Source organism: Cyrtonyx montezumae, unplaced genomic scaffold (assembly GCF_038088225.1).
Source record: "Cyrtonyx montezumae isolate F1298 unplaced genomic scaffold, pur_monq_1.0 scaffold_0, whole genome shotgun sequence".
Lineage (NCBI taxonomy): Eukaryota > Metazoa > Chordata > Aves > Galliformes > Odontophoridae > Cyrtonyx > Cyrtonyx montezumae.
The window spans coordinates 48,461,303-48,482,384 of NW_027071824.1; the positions used below are offsets into that span (position 1 = coordinate 48,461,303).

Sequence of the window (21,082 nt, forward strand, 5' to 3'; positions counted from 1 at the left end):
CAGCTGGAAAGAAAAGGCTTACTACAGCATCGTTCCTCCAGTTAACCTTGAAAAAAAAAAAAGAAGTGGGAAGAATAATAACCCTGAGATAGAGTGTTCAGCCACTTTATGGCTCCAGTTTTAGAGCTTCATTAAGATTATTTAATGACCATCTTTTGATGGCAATATCATGGAAATGTAAATGCAATGGCTGGCTCCATAGGTTCATCAAAGCTGAGAAGTATCAAAAGTGAGATCTGTAGTGTAAAGTTTGTGTTCCATCTGAGTGGGGAGGGTTAGTAGATCAGCGTACTCACTGCTACACATTATTGTAGGAAGGAATTAAATCCAGAGTATTCCTGAGAGAGTGTACAAGGAGGGATGAATACCCCGAACTTAAAATAAATCTCACACATCGGTATTCTTTTGCCTGATCTGTAGTCACAGGGTTGCTGAAGCAAAGAAGTCACCTGGCTAACATAAATCCACTTGTTTGTTTGCAACAGTTTCCCTTTGGTGCATGGGACACAAATATCCCAGACATGAACTACATTACTCCTTGTGTATTTCATGAATCCCAGCAGGAGGTTATTACAATGAATGAATCACAGTTATATATAAAGACGTGGGACAAACGTGAAAGGACAGAACACTCTGTCATCAGAAGACTTGCTTACACTAATGTATTTACATGCACATGGTGTGGTGCTTTGCCTCTGACCAATTTTCTCGGCCTCAGATGTACTCCTCAATAAAATGTTGCATGCATACTGATATTGCCTGTCTTGTATTCAGTGGAATTGAAGAGATCAGAGTAGTATTTAAAAATTATTTCCCTTTAGACCTTATTTCCTGATAATTGCATACCTCAAAGAGTAGAAGCTGTCTGGCTAATTTGGAGTATGAGTAATGTTCACACTGCCAGCTTTGACACTTCGCTCTTTAGATTTTCCTTTTAAAGCCCAGGTCAGGTACAGATATCCCCAAACAGTGAAACATTAATTTTTAACTGCTCGGAAGTTCCAATGCCCGCAAAGTATTTTCAAATCTCTATCACCCTATTAAAAAAATTCAGTGGCAAAGGTCAGTGTCCTCCTGAATGAAGATACCAACCTGCTTCATGGAAGAGAGCTGCAGAGAAGAAACCTGGGCTGAGAAGCAGCCACCTGAGGGGACACCTCACAGGACTGAAGGTGCTTAGCAATGCCCACTCAAAGGGCTCCTTTTGCTCACGTAAACACATTAAACTCTAGAACTATAGTGAAACAGTTGAAACAACACACTTAAGAGAAGTCTTGATCTAATCTGTGAATTCCTGTCTTTTAAAACACAAGTGGCAGCATGGATACCATGTATTTTTGCATATAGTGCTATTTCCTCACTACATGGATCTAATGGAACATAAAGAAGGGACTCCATGCAGGAAAGTCTATGGCAAGCTGTAAACCACAAAAACCATTACAGATAGCATGTCTGCTAAAGCTGTAAAACCTGTTTAATCAGATAGAAGCAAAATCTGCTAATTGTGCAGTTCGTTACAGAGGATGCAAATCAAAGTCCACGTGCATCAGACATTACTAATCAGGTAGGGAAATGGGTGTGGGAACTCTTTAAAGAAATTCATTACATGGGTTTGATTGCATAATACACCAGCACTCTGTAGGCTGAATAGCTGCAAGACTGAATGATGTGAAGATGCCTTGGGGCTGTTGTGTAAGGAGCCAAAATTTGAGTTAGAATTCAAGTTTCATTTCTTACTTCAAAAAACAATATATTAATTTATCCTTGTTTCTTAGATAAGCCTTTGATTTGAAATGTTAAGGTACGTAATATCAATAAGAATCATTCAAAGTTATGATAATGCACTACTAAACCCATATCGCTTACTGCCAAGTACAGTGTGCTTCAAGTGAACAGAATTCCTTTCTTACAGGTATAAGAACATAAACATAAATAAATAAATCCGAGTGCACAAACAGAAACATGCCTTACCTCTCAGATATGCAAGGCTTAGACATGAACGTCAGTGTTCACTCTTGTTGAAGGCTGTTCAACATGCAATACAACCCTTGTGATGAGTAGTAATTACCTTTACCTTCATTTGTGAGAAAGGTTTTAATACTTCACCTGATATTACCTTACCAGATGAGTTAAAGGCCTACCATGTTCACGAATTAAAGGCAATCATCTCTTTTTACTATTAGGAGACCTGAGCTTAGGAGAACGACATGCTGCACTGAGACGAGCAATGAGCTCATCACCTTGGGTCACCTTGACAGCTTGGTGTAGCTCGCCTCTTCGTTTTCTTTTTCCTCTGAATCTGTTTTGTCTGTAACGTCCAGCATAGCACATTCAACCTCAGCTGCCTGAAGGGCTATAATGTGCTCCCAGCTGGCAAAATCTTATGGACTTGCAATTCAGGAATTTCTTCCGTTGTTATGGGACTCCTTGCAGCTCCACATCTTTGCCTGGATTTCAATCTGACTTCAGAAGAGGGGCTCACTGACCTGAACATCAGTTTGACTCCTTCACAGAGCAGATCAAAAGCCCCAGCAGCAGCTGGCTGGGAAAACTGATTTGAGGGAGGCCTCAGGTCCTCCTGGGAGGACTCTGTTGTATTGTTATACAGTTATAGCATGTTTATATGCTTATCCTCTTGTGTAAATTGCTTAATCAAGTACAGCCTGGCTGCACACATTTAATATGTAAGTATTAAAGACTGTATGTTAGGAAAGGTTATCAGTGACAAACAGGTAGCAATATCAGAGGTTATCTCATCCGAGACCTGGACTAATTATGAAATAGATGCAGGAGAGATGACTCGCCTTGACTTACCATGCAGCGTTGAAGAACTCAGTATGGTAAGGTAGCTGGATTCACACTTCTGTGATTCAATATCCAGGTCTCCAATTTTTAAGATCAGGCGTTTTCCCTGAGGTACTTGGATTTTCTTGTCACAGAGAGTGTAGTTCGGATATGTCCCGGGATAGTTTTTGGAAGCCAGGGTCCCGCTGTCCTGATACATCACCACATGCCCACATCCATCTCCTGCAGTAGAAGGAGAATCAAGGAAGGAAAACAAAATATATTCCTCAATAAATAATAAATTTTAAAGTAAGAAAACGCTGACCACAAAACCATCTCAAATGCATTCCACCTTCTTAAAAAGTACTTTGTAATTCTCCGCCTCAGTTTTGCAGTTGTTGGAAAACAGGTAATTAAAATAAATGGAGTCATATTTATCTTGCAAAGCAGTAGCAAAAAGTGTTGGAAACGCTCATGAATTAAAGAGTATTTGACAGTTCTTTATAAACACAGACTCTGGTTTTGATTTACAGCCAAACCCTACTGAAACCTTAAGGATGTAATTTCACATGTAATAGGTAGGATCCTTCCTCAAACAGTTTTCTCCCAATCATCATTCCACACTTCATTTCTGTGTAAGGAGCCACCAGGGAGAGAGCAACTGAATCACGCATGGAAGCACAGACATGACCTAGCCACATACTGTCACAGCCCTGACTCATCTTACTTTCCTGTTGGTTTTCTTGCTCTGCTTGCACAGTACAAAAAGCACTAGGGACATGGTAAACACAAACGGTGGGGTCCTCAGCAAAACGTGCAGGCTACTTCACGGCAGCGTTCCCAGATCAGTCAACACTGCTTGTCACTGCTAGCAGGGAGAAGATAGGTGTTCGACAACACCTTCCCCTGTGTGGGCAGAGAGTTGGGACTGCAGCGAAGAGAATTTTCATGGCAAGGAGTGAGCTCAAGTTTGGAGCAGCTGCAGAAGCATAGGACAACAGGAAAAAGTCCATGGAAATACAGGGGGGATGTGGGGACTGACATGGAAAACAGGATGCATCCACAGAGGGGAAGGAAGCAGGTGACAGATAGGAGACCTTGACTACTAGAGGAAGAAATTCTTAGTGAACTATTTAAAAGTGTACCAGTTATGTAAAATTTATGTGTTAGAGCTTAACTCATTTCATTATGCTGAATCTTGGAAAAAATGTAAACTATTACATCAGTGAAACTGCTGCATCTGTGTGTGTGTGTGCGTGTGTGTGTGTGTGTAGCAGCCCTCAGATTTAGGTCAGATGAAACACAGAGACTTTCTAGAGAGGTCTTGCATACTGTTGCCCTTTAACACTACAAAAATCAAAACTAATTCTAGAGGCATTCATAAAACAGAATACTGAAGAGCTGGGAATTCACATTTACTTAGAATCTCACTTTTGGGGATGTTTTGGTTAAATTGTTTTGTTCTGGCTGCTCTAATTACTACCTGAGTTTTCTTTCACAATCACTCAGAACAACAATCTTCAGATTTGATAAGATTGTTGAAAGATGAAAAGCTAGAAAAGAGTTGTTGATAAGAAGTGTACCATTCTGGGAGCTGGGGTGAAGGTGGCATGCTGTGCAAAGGGAAGATTCAAGGTATCAAACGTTGCCTTGCAACTGTATAATTACACTGCCATTTCATGAATCTCATTCAATTGCTTATTCACAGGCAACAGCGTTTATTTTGAAGCGTTATTATTTCTGGCTTTGTTGCCTGTTATTTAACTCTGTCACAGGTTCGTGCTTGGAACAGAGGTGAATAACAGACACAGATCCAAAACTGCATCTCCAAGAAACACACTAAAAATGGTTTCTCAGATCTCTTTGTTGATGTATTTTTAAAAATACCTGTTGTTAAAGGTTATCTTCCTAGCTCCTTTGAGTTTAGAATGCATAGGAAAATGCTAAAAACAAGAAGCAAAGCGGTATCTTGAGAAAATCATCCTTTTTAATGGAAACATTCTTCTGTGGGAATTGAAGGAGAGATACAATACATACGCTGTCAACTTTCTTAACCCAGGGAGGTGAAGGCAGTGTGAAGCCACTTCCAGCAAGATGTGGGACAATCCTGTGGTCTGTGTAATTAAAAAGAGCTACCCGTGATCCTTATTTAATTCTCATCTTTCTACCAGTAAGCATTTCTTTTAGTTGGGCTGCTGAAAACAAAGTGACCACAATATGGAGCTTGGTTGGCAACTTGTCTTCAGTGGAGAGGGAAAACGGAAAATAAAGGGAAAAGTTATATAGCCACAACAAGACATCATGGGGATAAAGACCTCCTTAAAACCAAAATTCTAGTGTTTGCCTGGCTTTCATCTCAGTGGGTTTGTTCTGGCCTGTGCCACCTCAGGAAAACCTCAAGGATTCTCTGTGGTACAACTATTTTCACAGTGCTGAAAAGACATAGCTATCATAGTGAGATGCTGACAACCATACAGGTCACAGAGCACTACATTCCTTTCTGCAGAAAGGAAAGGAAAACTACAGAGACCTCAGCCCATCATCCTCCTCTTTGCAGGTTATACAAGGTCTTGTCCCCAGGGAAACTCCTTTTTTAAAAATCTGCCTTTGAGGCAGTACTGAAAAGTAATAAGATCAGAACATCTTTAGAAATAAGATATCGTAAATGCTATGTTCCAGCTTTTCACTTGTGTAATGTCGACAGGACAATCATTCACGCACTACAGCTGATGAGAGTCAAGCACAGCACTGTCCTGTACCCGCGAAGTCCTTCGCTGCCCCTGCTCTGCCTGGCTGCCTCAAAGGAAAAGTCATGGCAATAGTGCACCTGCCTCAGGAGCTGAAGAAACGCCCAAGTCAGGCCAAGCCCTAGTAACTATCACTTCTGTCTCTAGCTCTACATTTTTACTTTCTCAGCAGGATTACCAGAGCAAAGAAAAATGTTACACTGAAATATGCTTGAAAATGCACCCTAGGGAAGGAGTCTGAAGGCACAGAGGGAAGGCAGAATAAAACTCTGATTCAGATAATTCATTCAAAGACATTTAATGACTACATGTAGAAAAAAATTATAAATCTAACTTACTGTTCACCAAAGGCTCAAAAAATGAGGAAATTTGAAAGGAATTGAAAATATATCCTTCATCTTTTCAAATACAAAATATGAACAAATCTATTATTAATTTAGGTTTTAATGTTATTTCCTACATGAAAATTTGTTTTCCAACAGAAATGAATTGACCAAGCCTCAAATACAAAGTCTTAAATGCAATGGTTTAAGTTCCTCATATCACATTCTTTCCTATAGGCGCAGCTCTTGTGAATGGAAATAGGTGTATTTAACCAATCAATTCAATGCAAAGTTTCTTGTTAACACTAAGTTTTCATTTAGCACGGCTTTTAGGAGCTGCTTTCTATCACCCTATTTGGGAAGCAGTTAATGGCTTCGCCACAGACATCCCAGTTTCATGGCTTCCCACTGGACTGAAGCTAAGGAAAATATTTAAGCAGAAGGTGTTCACCACCCAGAAAGCCAAAACATGCTTAGATTTCATAAAATCTCCCCTCAGCACCAGGAGTTACTAAGAGCACATCAAACATGCTTTGCAAACTGCAATCTCATGGGCATTTAAATGAAGATCAAGATTGCAGCCACTGCATATTGAGGGCCCATTGGCCTATACTCAGGTTGTATGGGAGATCATGCAACACTGGAATTGTTTACCACGAAGATAAAAATAGTCTCTTGTGGGAGAGGGTGGAAATATCTGAACTAACCCACAACCAGCTCCTTCTGCTGCAGAAGCTGACTCCCTGCTTGCCCCTTGTCTTTGCCGAGAGCAATGTGCATGTGTAATGCCCAGCCTGTGTCTCACCACAGGACATCAGGGCATGGACCATGCCAACTGACCCTGTGGCAAGGGTGAGGGCACATTCCGGTGGGTGGTCCCATTACCACTACTAGGATGTGGTTGATGTGTACAGAGCAACATAAAGGAAGTTTCCCTGGGCAGCTATGTCTGGGCTGGCACAGGGCAGGACATAGGTGATAAAAACAGTATCCACAAATAAGCACATGAGCTGCCCACAGGGATAACCCCCCCACACATTGTGGCTCAGAAGGGGACAACTTTGACAAAACAGTGGTGGTTTCAGAAGTAGCAGAGCTGGACCTCCCTGAAAACAGCTCCACCTCCTCACAGTGCCCTCCTGCCATCCAGTATTACCTAGCTGGCTGCCTCATTGCTCCTACCTCCTCCCGCAGCCAGCTCACATGCTGAGCCTTGCACCCCTAGGCTTGCCCACCCCTGGCTACACAGCAGAGTGCTCTGCCTTAGGGAAGAGGCTGTTCTCACATAACTGCTATGGAATCTCTCACGTACTGCAGCTTTTACTGAACAATGTTTATATTGCCAACTACAAAATGGTTACAAGGCACGATATCAAAGTGCGTTTTCAAAAGCACTGCTACAATATCCTGGCAGCAAGCAGCTGCCTTTTTCATCCTTCTGACTCACGTTCACTAAGCAATTAATAACAGGCTTGGCCTCACTCCAGTGCTAAATACATGCTATACCAAAGCCTGCTCAGGCACATGGCTGGTCCTGCACACTCCACCACCCTCTAGATGTGAGCATTTATCGGCTGGTTACCAGCTCCCACTGCCACTCCGCCCTTGGCCACGACTGCATTCCCAAACCGTGAAGACCCCCAGCACCTTATTTCCCTCTCTGCCCTATCCCTCCTGTCTGAATGCCAGCCCACCTTCATGGAGGCACCTTGGACAAGGTGACCACCATCCCCCCACATTTCTGCCTGCCCAGAAGCCTGAGCAGAGAGCTGCCAGCCTGCTTTCCTGCTTCTGAACACACAGAGCTTGTCTGCCAGATCCTATATTCTGGATTCAGCCAAAAGTCGGTGTTTTCTGAAGAGCTACAGCTGCAGGATGTGGACAGAGCAAAGAAAATCACAGAATCATAAAATCACCAAAGGTGAAAAAGACCTACAAGATCATCCAGTCCAACCATCCACCTCAATCCCACTGGATTAAGCAAAAAGTTTTGCTGATAATCCCTGCAAAAAGACATGAATTCACCTCATCATCCATGTCTCTTCCCAAAAGTAGTTAACTCCAGCTCATTCAAAGGTACAGCAATAGCTGTTGCAAAAGGGCTCTGCACCCACTTCTGAAAGAAGGGTTATGCATTAAAAACAGGTGAGTGTCTAAAAAAGAAATTACTTTTCCAATCAGACCTGTGCCCTCCTTCATCACATGGGATAGGAGGAAAGATCTGGGGAAAACCAAGATGTTTTTTCCAGGTTCCATACAAATCCACTGATGCAGTCTGACAACTCTAAATTCAGGTTTTCCTACAGTTTCTATGACCTTTGTCACCAACAGAAGAATGCATGCTGCACACTAAGTGGGTTTGTGCTTCCACTGCTTAGCGAGTGATTAAAACCCAGAGTTCAGCAGCTCACCTCTAACCTCTCTACCAACTAACCTGGTCAGGAGCTGGTCAGGTCTTTGCTGCACAATTGTGATGAAAGAGAGAACTCATCAAGCAATCAGGACCTAAAACTGTCACTTTTTCCAGAACTTGTCAAAATCTCAGACCTCTTTGCTTTGCCTGGCAATGGGCTCAAGTGTCTAATAAGAATGAAGGACAGTGTCACGCCAGTCCTCCACACCATCTTCCTGATGGTTTTGGTGCCCAGATGCCATTCACATCAGCTGAGCAGCTGGCCAGGCCCTTTGTGTAAGAAAGTATACAAACCCATCTGTGTTTTTCAGATGTTCATCTTTAGATTATTGACAACATTTTGTGGAGACTGCAAAGAGTATTTTCCAGTGATGAAGCTACTAGAAATTAATGCAAGTCCATAATTCAAACTACAAAAAAAACAAAACAAAACAAAATCTACGACTGCATTCTTTCAGGGCCTCTAAATTAATACATTTTCAAGGAAGCAAATCTCCCACTTTCCAGTATGCCCTACTGCAAACAAACAAACACACAAAAAATAATAATTATTGTGTAAACTTTTTCTCTGAATTGAATTCCCATTTGTTTGACTCCATAGGGTCCCCAGGAAAGATTTTAACCCCTGCACTGCAGCTGTCCCCCGTAACACCTGATTTGCTCCCAAAGTCAAACAGGCAGGAGGTGGAGAGTGCTGGGAGGGGGCAGAGGGCAAGAAGGGAAGGTAGAGCAGTGAAAGAAACAAAGGGACATTGTAGAGTGCTGATTTCGTAGCCCAAATTATTTACTTACCAACTTCAAAGGGATGCGAAAGGAGTAGGAGGCTAAACAATGTGTTTTTTCCTCCTCCTCCTCATAGACATTATTTACTGTAACGCCTCTCAAAGTAGTAATGAGAACGCAGCAAATAATCTCAAACTGGTTCCACAGAGATTCTATAAATCACAGATTCCTACCCGATGCTCAGCTGTGACCACCTCTCCAGCCATCTAGCAAGGCTGTGGCTTGGCTTTTCCCAGGTCTTGCCTGCAACAACCTCTAGGGATGCCCTCTCCCTTGAGCATGTAGGAAGTCACCGTAGCAAGCAGTAGGATTTCCACCATCAAGTATATATATATATATACACACACTTGATAAATATATATATATATAAAAACACAATCATTTTTTACGTATTTTATCTAGCAAAGAAGCTTCCAACCACATTACCATTTTTCAAAATCAACAAGGTTTTAGCAAAAAACTTAGGAGATGCACATATACAGCAGCAGCTAGGGAAATTCTTAGAACTACACTGACCTCAAAGGCTGTTACATCACTGAACTGCCACAAACAACCTTGGAAGCCTTTACTGCACTCTTGCTGAAGTTTGCAAAAATGAGTTATCTCCTAAGATCTGAGCTCTCATTTATTTAACAACTAAAATGTAAAAAAGAAAGCAGTAATCTCCCAATGAGCAACTTCTTCCACCAACGGGAAGCCATGTTTCAGTGAAAGGTCAACTTTCTCTGCATTCAGGCTTAGAGACTTAACAAGGAGTGGAATAAGTCTTGGCTAAAGTGGCACAAATACAAACCAGAACATCACACACCGAAACTTTTCCAGTTTCTGTGTCCATAAAGATTTCATTAATTTTTCCACGTCATCATTTAACCTTCTGAAGATGATCTCCTCTGTATACACATCTTGGGAACTGGTGTCACAACGAAGCTTAGCAACACCTGTGCAGATCAATGAATGGGAACAAGTGACAATACCATTTAGACTGTCACAGAAATCACAGTGCCAGAAAGAGAGAACAGTAGGTACAGCCTTGGTAGTCCCTTTCCTCTGAATTTTTATGAGGGCACAGAATTAAGGAGTTACTGAATTCTGGAAAGAACAAAATCCTGCAACACGTAAGGAGCAAGGCTTACACAAGACTTTAAATAGCATCGCACAGTTCTCTCACTTTGCTTCTGTTGAATACTCAGAAGTAGTAGCAAACTAAGTTTGTCTTTTCTTTTCATGATAGCTATCTGGTTCCATCACAATCTGTGAAAGACAGACAGCACTGGAGTACATGTCAAAAATAAGCAGGCTTGAGGCACTGCTTCCAGGACTCAGGCAGAATATCCAAATGTAGTCCTACAGAGAAGCGAGCTTCAGCACTGGAATTTGCTTTTCAGCATTCTAAATACAGCAATCTTGAGGCTGTGGGTGTGAGAAAACTTCTCTATGCCTTTCTAACTGCTACAACAATAAAGAATTTACTTATTTATTTATTCACTGTGTAGCTGCATTTAATATTTATCAATGCCATTCTTCTACAATGTGACATATTGCTGTGACTTGCCACCTCAACATTTTATTAGCCTGCACGGTTTCAGGAACAGATGTGATAATGGATTTATGTATTCATGGACGTTCCAGAAGAATTGTAAGTGTAAATTATAAGTTTGCAAAAATGGAGGCTGATTTTTTTTCCCCATCAGATATCTGCCTCCTTTCAAATCCACATGCACATCCTCCATTGCAGAGGTGTTGAGAAGGCACTGAGAATGCATGAACACTTGTCTCTTTGGCTGCATCTGCACCCCTGGGAGAAACCTTGGAGGGCAGTTAGTAAGGGGAAGAGGGTCATGCAACTAGGAAGGCCTTGGTGGAGCTCCAGTGCCGTAAAGGTGATGGCAGGAGTCTCCTGTCCCTCTGCCCACAGCATCTCAACAATGTGAAATCACAGAATTGTAGAGGTTGGAAGGGACCTCTAGAGATCATTGAGTCCAACCCTGCTGCCAAAGCAGGCTCCCTAGAACAGGTTGCACAGGCAGGCTTGTGGGCTTGATGGCTCATTCTATTAGGGCGCCTCCAGTGGTTCCCATAATTTGAGACAAACATGTAGTGAGATTTCTATCAAGAGCTTTTCAGGCAAAGTAGGAAATGCTAATCTTAACTGAGAGACATATCATATATATGCAAATTGCTTGCTCTACTTTCTCCATCTGTTTTTTTTTTTTTAACCCAGGTTTTCTATTCACTATGCTTTACTGGAGATTAACTTACAGTATATTGCACTGAACCAGGACTGCGTGGGAAACATATGCTGCAAGCTCAGGGCCAAACTCAACTATTGGATGGCACAGGAATGGGAACATTCACAACCATGGAAAGGACTGGCAAACCCACAGGGACAGGAAATTTGGAGAGTTAAGATAAGGAGAGGCTGAAGCAGTTCCTGTTAAGGTAGCAGGTGGGAAGGCAAGATTTCAAAACAGCCTTAATTTGGGTAAGAGGAAATCTCTGAACATGATAGGATGAACCTCCTTGCCTTGTGTTTTTACCATGTAATTCCCTCGTTAGTGTGGTACAAGCCAGGAAAGACTGTCAATTACCAATGGTTAAGGCTGGTCTCTTCTCTTGAAATCAAATCTGTTCTGGCTTACCAGCAAGTCACACATTTGCTTTTTTTTTTTCCCTCCCTGTATGACTGGATTGAGTATGCAATTTACTGTGAGATGTGATCGAAAGGACAACAGAAAACACCGTTTTTGTCAAGGTAAATTGTGCAAGCCCTACATTAGCCATAAGGTAACTATCACATGAGGAAATCAATTGGTTTGTGAAGGAAACACCAATTGCCATTAATTCACAAGACTCAATTTTCTGTTCTGCTTTTTAACTCAGTCAACCTAACTTTTAGGAAGTCAGCTCTTTCTATCATAAATACTGCAGTCTTAACAACAAGCAGTTCTCTCTGCCTCCAGTAGCAATGGAAGAAAATATGAAGTAAGAGATACCCATGCTGTCAAATATGCACACCAGCAGGCTTCTGACCTGGAGCACTGAGGGTAAAGAAATGTCTTCCTTCAGTATTCCCATACCATCAGCTTGCCTGGTACTCATTACCACAGCACTGACCACACAGGTACATATACAGGCTCACAAAAACATGAAATATTGTGGTTGCTGTGGTTTGTTGTGGGTTACATGCAGCTAGTGGGAGGGATATTTCAAATCAAAAAATAAAAATGTAATCAGCCACAATTTAACTTAAGTACTACGTGATTGGTTGTGACACTGGGTATGAACCACAGCACTGTTTCTGCCTCTTTCATATCTCCTGTGATGAGTCTGTGTAAAATGTATTTGCAAATAGAAGTGAAAAGCAATGCATACATACCACCCTGTGTACACTACTTATACTGCAAACCCACATTTTCCTTTTATTTTACTGCATTTTTTATTAGTAGCAATCTTGTTCTCACATTTTGAAACGGTATGGTAGAAAGGTCTGCAGTTTTTCCACTCATCTTCAGCGCAGCTAGCAGCTACTACTCAGCTACCAATTTATTTTGATACAACCCACCCCGAGGATGCAGGGACTGAATTTCTCCTGAAAACCAGGAGATTTACTTTTAAAGCACAGGCATTAGCACTTCTTGAAAACCAGAATGTTCTCAGATACACGTTTAACTATGCTTTTTCCACCGTGATAAAATGCTAATTGTTCAGCAAGTGCTGACTACTCACTCAGGCTGGAAAAACGTTATTACCACCCAGGTTCTCATTGCATGTGACACAACACTTTGTGTTACAGCTTATCTACTGAAATTCTGTTTTAAAGCCTTCAGACCGAGCACAAAGCCTTTGTCTCCCAAGCATTTCAACTGCAATTTCCCCTTCCCTGACACAGGAAACCTAGGATAAAACAAAACCCTGGCTTTGGAAGCAAGCTGAGATGACAGGGAGGCCAAAGACTTGGTGTTAGCCACAGACCTTGCTGTCAAGTCCTCCCAGGAGAGGGGGAATCTCAAGATCTTTGAATATACTTTACAGTTTAAAATACATTTTCCCATAGTTGGAGGAGACAGTGGACTTACTCACATACCAAGCTCATTCTGCAGAGCAAGCATAGCTGACTGTTAAGTGAAAGCAATCCACCAACACAGAAAGGGGGATAAAATAGATGTAAGCTGTTTCGAGGAGAGGTTGCATGTCCCTACTCCACGCAGCTACCCCAGCTGCAACAACAAGGCTCAGCTGTATAACAAAGCCATTCTGTTTGGAGAGGTGAAGAAGCCCACCTATGTTTCCAGTGTTTTTAGGCCTCTCCTCACGGGGCACCATGAAGAAAAGGGTTATTTGATTTCTTGCAGGACACATGGGCCTTTGTATGGCAAGAGGGATCGCATCCAGAATTTCCCATGTGTTTTTGCAATATGAAATAAAACAAACAACTTTAATTCAGAAGACATGAACATCTGGAAGATGACATCAATGTGACTTCAGCTTTAATGTCAAAGTGTTAGACTGAAATCCAATACTGTTGAACATTTGTGGTGGGAGCGCCAGAAATTTGAACATCACAGATTGAAGCTGTGATGGAAACAAAGTTTCTACAGCAGCTGAGGGAAGAAACAATGGCTTGCAGCTCTACCAAACCTGAGGTGGAGGAATAACACAACAAACCTGTAACTGCCTGATGAAATCACTGCAACTGTAGTAGCAGTTCGAGCCCAAACATCACAGGACATACCAGAATAAAGATCCTGCTTATGGAGGATGCCATGGATCTATGTTTCTTGCCTTGCCCTCCTCTGCCTTCTCCATTTATTCTCCTGTCTTTCTTCAGGTTCGAAAACACCTTTACTGGGGCCCCATGGAGAGAAGCAGAGAGAATGGGCTGAATGCAATCGTCCTTTCCCTTCCACACTACGAGACAGCATGGGCTGCACTGGCAGCAACTGTGCCCCACTAGGAAATCGAAATTATGAGCAAGGACTCTCTGGGGCTGGAAATGCTGCTCAGGGCAAAAGCCCCACCATCACCAAACTGAGCCTCCACTTCTTGGAGGAAAACTCCAGAGAGACAGGTCCTGGTTGTGCCCAAAGAACTGATGGGCAGAGAGGGAGCAAAGGACCAAAATATTTCCTTCGTATAATGTTCTCAGCCCCCAGGCTTAATTAGACAGTGTAAAAAAGAAATCCATAACTAGCAACAGCCTTCCTACATTCAGCCAACTTCAGCAATGCAGCTTCGGCTCTCACAAAATTTTCACAGACAAAATGAAATTCAATTAGTTCACAATTTATTCTGAAAGTTAAACCAGAGATACCTATATACTCTTAAAACTAGTCAGTTCACTGTTTTCCTTATTATTATTTATTTAACTTCACCAGTAGATTGCCCCAGTTTAGAGTTCCCTAATCGCTGTGGTAACTCTAATTAAACCTCGTGGGGAAGCTCTGTGGTTGCTCCTATGCACTGATATTCACTTTATTTTATTTTATTTTTAAACTACAGATAGTTGGGATACAACACAACTCCACCAAATCCAGTCAGAAGGATTTTATTTTGATTTTGTCTGGCTTGTTTTATTCTTAACAGATGGTGCAAGCCCATGTGTTGATGAGTACATGCCACAGGAGCATGCATCGGATACAGTACAGCCAGCCCCACACCTCAGCTCTGTCTGTGCTGAGAAGCTCAGTGCACAACACTGCTCAGGATCACACTTTTTTGCACAGTGGGGTGTCTCAGATCGGCCTTCTAAGCTGTAGCACTTTCAGTACCCAAAACAGACCTTAGAAATACCTAAAACACCCTCTCAATGTGTATTCCCAGTGGACTAGGGGTGACAAGCTTTTGTCAAATGTAAGTGAATGCATTTTTACATAAGCAAGTCAACAAATTATTTGTCTGAAACATTCACGTTACATGCATGTGCAGATAACTCAGGGAACAGCAAAAGGCATCCTTTTTTTCCCTCCTTTGTCAGTGAGGCTCCCAGCAGCCTCTCTGTCACTGATTTTATTTGAAATATGTCCTCTGCTAACCTAAAGAGAAGTACATATAAAGGGCTTAGAGCTATTTATAGCAAAGCCTGTGCAACTGAAAACATGGCAGTTCTCATGTGGTGGGTATACACTGTGCTTATCAAGTGCAACTGGAAAACTGTTGCCTCTGTCTTCAGCAATTCCAGTCAGCATTCACAACACAACACTGAGGGAGCCAAGGAAGGAAGCAGACATAAGGACAAAATGCAAACAAACTGAAAAAACTACCGATTGGTTATATTCAGAAACTGTGGAGGATGCAGTATGTGTGCAAGATTCATCTCTATCTGCACTGCAAACTGCTGGGAATGGGTACACAGGCTGGATTAGCATTATCGCACCAATATTCCCCAGTATGTGTTCTGTTCAAGCCCCTGAGAACAGGCACATTCTCTCAAAATTACTGCATGTGCTCTTATCACACTGAACAACAGCCTTGCCCCAAAATGTTTAAGGGTCTACTGCTTATAAATTCTTCCAACATAAGAGAAAAATCTGGGCGTTGGGTGCAACTGTCACCAGACCCAGATGTAACGCAGACAAACTCCACATTTGGAAACTGATCTGCAAATCTAATTTGTTTCACTGCTGTGCTCTATTTGAAGTGAAAAGAAAATGGGTTATAGCAAGAGTACAAGACAGAATTTGCCACTTAATAGGTTGGAGTCCCCGTTCCTCATGTACCTTCCTACAAATAACCAACACACAGACTGAAGTCCTACTGGCCAGAATCTGGTTAAAAAAAGGAATGGAAGAGTTATCAAAGCCCCAAAGATAAACTCAGATTCAATTCTGATTTAGATATCCACCACCCAAAATTATATTGCTCAGCAACACTAGAACTGGAGAATGGGGAAAGGCAAATGTGATTCATTCAGGTCTGCCTTGGCCTTGACCTGCTGGAAGGGGACCTTGGGAAAGACCACCAGCTCAGGCAAGGCTGTGTGAGACTGGGCAGGTGTGGGACAAGGCCTGTGCTGCAGTGGTCAGACAAGAACTGGCCACTGAAACTGCAAGAGGAATAAAGAACGTAGCACAACTAGAAGGTTCTTCTCCCTTTTAGTATACACCTCGAAGTCATTTATCACTTAAGGCACAGTCACAGGTGTGGTATTTGTCCCTAGGTGAAATCACAAAGCTTATGATACATTTTTATCTAAATCAGTTCCCCAGGCCTTCCTTGTCATCATTCAATGAGTGACCAAATGCCTCGTTTCATAGATGTCCTCAGACAACACATCTTCAACAGACTTTCAAGAGCTGTTACCCAGGCTCTGCACAGCCACCTCAATACGAGCCACGCTATGACTCAACAAATGGCACAGTGGAAAAATGATCTTTCTCTGATTTAATAGAACACACAATGGGAGCCTCATCCTTGCTCTGTAGCATCCCTCGGGATAGGCTGAAAAGGGAGGCAAGCTGGACATGAGAAGAGCAGATTGCACAGCCAGCTCGTAAGAAGACAGAAAGACACACTATTTTATATAAAAAAAAAAAAAAGTATTTTTAAATCAGTATATTTAAACCTGTGCATCTTTCTGTCAGCCAGCTGGTGGGACATGCCAGTGGTGACAAGACTCAGAATTAGCTGCAGATTGCGCCCAATTCACTCCATCACTTCTTGTTCCATCACAACTTTTAAGCCAAGAAGTTTGTGCAACAGGAAGTTTTTATCTACTTATCCTCACCTCCTTCCTCCACTGATGTCCCTGCAGGACACTTAGCCCCAAAATTATAGGGCAGTATGAATAAACAAACAGAATAACCACCCCCTGGAGAGGAAGGGAAGAGATTTCAACCGAGTCTTCCCCTTTCTAGATGCTGGACTGACTTTCCTGTGAATCTGTCTCAAAGACAAGCAGGGAAAATATATTTCTTTGTGCTTCTGTGCTGTTGTTTGATGGAAGAACGCAGGTAGAATGTAAGTGCCCTTACCACTCTGTTTTGGAACATAGACAAGGAATTGGAGTTATGTTTAACTACCGTTTAGCACCACAGCATGCACTATAACTGACAAAAATCCCTGTGCAGTCACTACTTCCACCTGACTCTTCCAAGGACTTTGTCTGTGAGCTTATGATGACAAAACATTGGTGGGAAAAAAAGTGACAAAATAAACAAACATTGATGGAAAGAGGGGATTTGAAGGAAGCTGTTTCATGGAGCTCATCAAATCGGAGCCTCAAAACTGGGAACGTTCCAGCTGGAACACGGATACGTTGGCCTGAAAGGCACGATCAAGACCACCGCGGTGCCCAACTTCCAGCACTACATCAGCAGGAGCTGTCCGTGAACTCCTCTAGGACGGACGCATTAAGCCGCACAATTCCACGGCCGCGAGGTCGCAACTCCTCAGCAGAAGTCAGCAGAAATTCACACGAGAAGCTTAACAGCGAGACTCGTGAAAACACAGGGCAAGCAGCACACCGCCCAGACCCTCTTTCACCCAACCTGCAGCATCGCAACAGACAGCAACGTCCCCCCGAAACTCCCACGCAGCTTTGTCCCGGCCGGAGCGGGATTCTGCTCTCAGCGCTTCCAGCTGCGGGAAGGGGCGACCGGCCCGGGCACCCCGCGGCCCCGCTGTGCCGGCCGGGGCGAGGCGGAGCGGAACGGATCCGGGGCGGCAGAGGGCGCCCAGGTGTCGGCAGGAGGCGCTTCCAGCCCCGTGCCTACAACTTGCTGGGGACTTTCCTCCACTTACGTGACTTCAAACCAACCAAGAAACCCCACCGCCCTAATTAACTACAGATTAAGAAAGCAGTGGGATACGCTCACCGTAAGGCTGGGTACCGCCGTAATCCCGTAGCTACTCAGACACGCGGATAAACCCGGCGGGGATTAGCCAGGTCGGCTCCACGCAGCCCCGGAGCAGCTCGGGCTCCGAGCCGCGGTCACGGGGACCCCCCCCCCCAACAAGCCTCCCGTCCGCTCGACCCGCACTCACCCATCTTCTCCGCCCGCAGCCAGAGCGGGGCTGAGGCCGCCAAGAGCAGCGAGAGCAGCAGCGAGGGGGCGGCCCGCGCCCCCCCGGCGGGGCTCATGGCTCCGGCTCCCGGAGAGCCACAACTTCCCCGCTTCCCTCCCGCTCTCTTCTCTTCCTCTCGTCCTCGGAGGGGCGGCCCCGGCCCGCTTGCCCGCCCAGGGGGGCGGCCGCCCAACGGCATCCCCCTCCCCGCAGGTGTTGCCGCGGAGGCGGAGAAGGGGCCGCGCTCTGCCCGCCGGCTGCAGCGTTGCATCCCGCCCGGCCCGGGGGTGGGGAGAGGAAGCGGGAGGACTGGAAGCGCCGCTGCTCCCATTGGGCTGCCGCGCCCGGCGCCTCCTCCTCCCGCCACCCCCTCCCGGCCCGCCGCTCCCTCCTCAGCGCCGCCGAGCCTCGGGGTTGGGGCAGCGTTTGTGAGGGGAGCCGTGAGCCGAGGGCTGCCAGCGCTACGAGTCGGCTCGCCCGGGTTTACGCGGGCTCTGTGCCGCGGGCCCCGGGGATGCACAGCGCTGGTGGGTCAGTGGTGTGCTAAACCAGAGCGCGTGATTAACTCGTGAGTCCCGGAGACGGGCCGTGGTTATTGGGCGGCGTTTCTGGATGCCCGTCCCTGGGAGAGCCTCGAAGAACCGTCAGGAATGGGTCTGTACGCGCCGAGTGGTGGCGGAGAAGGAAGGGGTGAGAAAGTCATACCCAGCTTCTAGGCTGAATTGTAAAGACAACGCAGAATCGTTAAATTAAATAAATGAATAATAATAATAATAAAACCGGCGGTCCTAGAAAATACATCCCCCAACAGCAAATGCCCTTTCAGAACCTACAAACGAGACCCACAGTGATGAAAAGAATCGTTAAATTAAATAAATAATTTAATAATAATAATAATAATAAAACTGGCAGTCCTAGAAAGTACATCCCCCAACAGTAAATGTCCTTTCAGAACCTACAAACGAGATCCATGGTCACAAAAGCTTGAGGAAAAGAAAGGGCACACACAATAGATAGGTTGCTTTTGAGGGAGCTGTGGTTGTTGGAAAGTGATGTAGTATTATAATGGCTGTTTTGTATCAGTGCGGGGGGTACCACACAGCCCCGCATGGGCTGGCAGTTAGAATCACACCATTTGCACTGACAGGCTGAGGACTGGAACATATTCTTTAATTGTATGTACATCTACGTTTTGTTGTGATTGTATTTGATAAAGACCACAATAAATATCAGCCAAAGAAGTCCTACAGGCCAATGCCAGTCACCTTCTGGACACGGCACTGCAGTTTGATGCTGTGTGTGGTGGTTTTGTGCAATTTTACCAGGCACAAACCTCTGCCACGGTGCTTGCAGATAAAAGTGCTGGTGCTGATCTCTCAGTAGAGCTGGGGGAATTGGGGGAGCCCCCTTTGGAAGGCTAAAGAGGCTCCCAGGGAGGCACCAGCGAGTGGGAGGCCTACAGTACCTTCTGGAAATGACAGCCAGGGACAATTTGTTTCATGACGATTTTTATTCCAGCAGTTTCAAGTAGAACAATAAGCCATGTGGGGTTGTAAGATACCTGGGAGAGATGTTTGCTTTCCTTTCATGACTGAGAAAGGAGACTGCCATGCTGTGGCAATGCAGCCAGTCTGCTCGGTCTTCTCATTGCCCTGGGCTCCATGGGCACATGGTGCCTGCAGCGAGTGGGTAAAGTGCTCAGGTGGAAACTCTCCACCCCTTCCAGAAGGTGTTGGAAGTATGAGCTTCCTATCAACTTCAAGAGGATAATGAATTATGCAATCATAGCAGAAGCTTCTGTATTATTTATTTTGCTATTAAATTCACATTACTTTGTCGTGCCCTCTCTCTGTCAGTTCTCCGTGTGCTATAGGCAAGGAACTTACTGTCAGCTCCCAAGATTAAATAATCATTAAGATGAATGAAGTGGTCCACAGCTCTCAAAGCTATTATTCAAGGGCTTGTGTAACTCCCATCACACTACTAAACTATTGGTTTATGTATACTTTTTCAAATCTTCCTTTGTAAGAAGGAGAATCAAGACCAGCTTTTAAATAAACAACATCTTTAGCAATGACCTGGATGAGGGGTTAGAGTCCACCCTTGGCAAATTTGCTGATACAAAGCTAGGAGGAGTGGCTGACACACCAGAAGGCTGGAGAGTTGGGCAAAGAGAAACTTGATGAGGTTCAGCAACAGCAAGTCCTACACCTGGGAGGAGTAACTCCCCAATTATTCAGAAAGAAGACAAAAGTAAAGCCTATCTGACTTGTAAGGATGCTACTCAACAGTGTTTCACAAGATGAAAACTCTCTGGCAGGTCATATCTGACTACTTAGTGAAGCTTCTTTTGATCATTAACACTGAGTTAATTTGGGAGAGAGTCACACAGTGATGTAGCCAGATTACTTATTAGCATGAGTACATGCCTTTCCATTTACTTTTCTGAGTGTATGAGTATTTTTGGTTATTATTACAAATCATATTACCTGAGTTACCTACACTGTATAGTGTAATTCACTCATGGTCTGTACAGCTTCGATGTATGGTCACCCGCAACTGAGCATCCTCAGATGTCCAGCCTCAAGATGAATCACAAGATGGGACTTCAAGAGAAAATCAGCTCTAAACACCCAGAAAGTGGCTGGTCAGTATGCTGCAGCGTGCTGCAGAGTGAAGGGGTGAGGACCTGGGGTCACAAAGCACAAGAACAATTGTAGACTTTGAGAGGTATGTTAATCTCATAATTTAGCAGAAGGATGGCTTGCAGATGCAGCACCCTCCCAGCAGACTTTGTATATAGGGCGCATTCTTTGCATTTGCACTGGTGTGAGGCACATAGCATCATAGAAGTGCAGGATAAAACTGAGAGCAAGATAAGCTGGGTAAAGATTCCTGTGCATCCAGGTGCTGCCTTCTGCCAGAAAGTTACCTGATGGCTGCATACAACATCAGAAAAGGAGACAGAGTAGAAGCCTGAGATGTGGCTGGATTCAGTCACTGAGTGTAACACATGGGGAGCCTTCCTT

At 44.0% G+C, this 21,082-nt stretch overlaps 1 protein-coding gene across 2 annotated transcripts in view; it reads right to left on the reverse strand.

The window, feature by feature from the left end:
- The window catches only part of DCBLD1 (discoidin, CUB and LCCL domain containing 1), a 45,705-nt gene extending 27,321 nt beyond the window's left edge, over positions 1-18,384 (reverse strand). Inside the window, exons 1-2 of one of the 2 annotated variants that reach the window (XM_065734617.1) lie at positions 18,033-18,384; positions 2,815-3,027 (exon numbers count right to left, since the gene is read on the reverse strand). In XM_065734617.1, coding sequence (XP_065590689.1) covers positions 2,815-3,027; positions 18,033-18,384 — 565 coding nt within the window. The remainder of the gene's footprint in view (positions 1-2,814; positions 3,028-18,032) is intronic. The other variant, XM_065734626.1, reaches the window with a different exon arrangement.
- Positions 18,385-21,082: the final 2,698 nt, after the last annotated feature.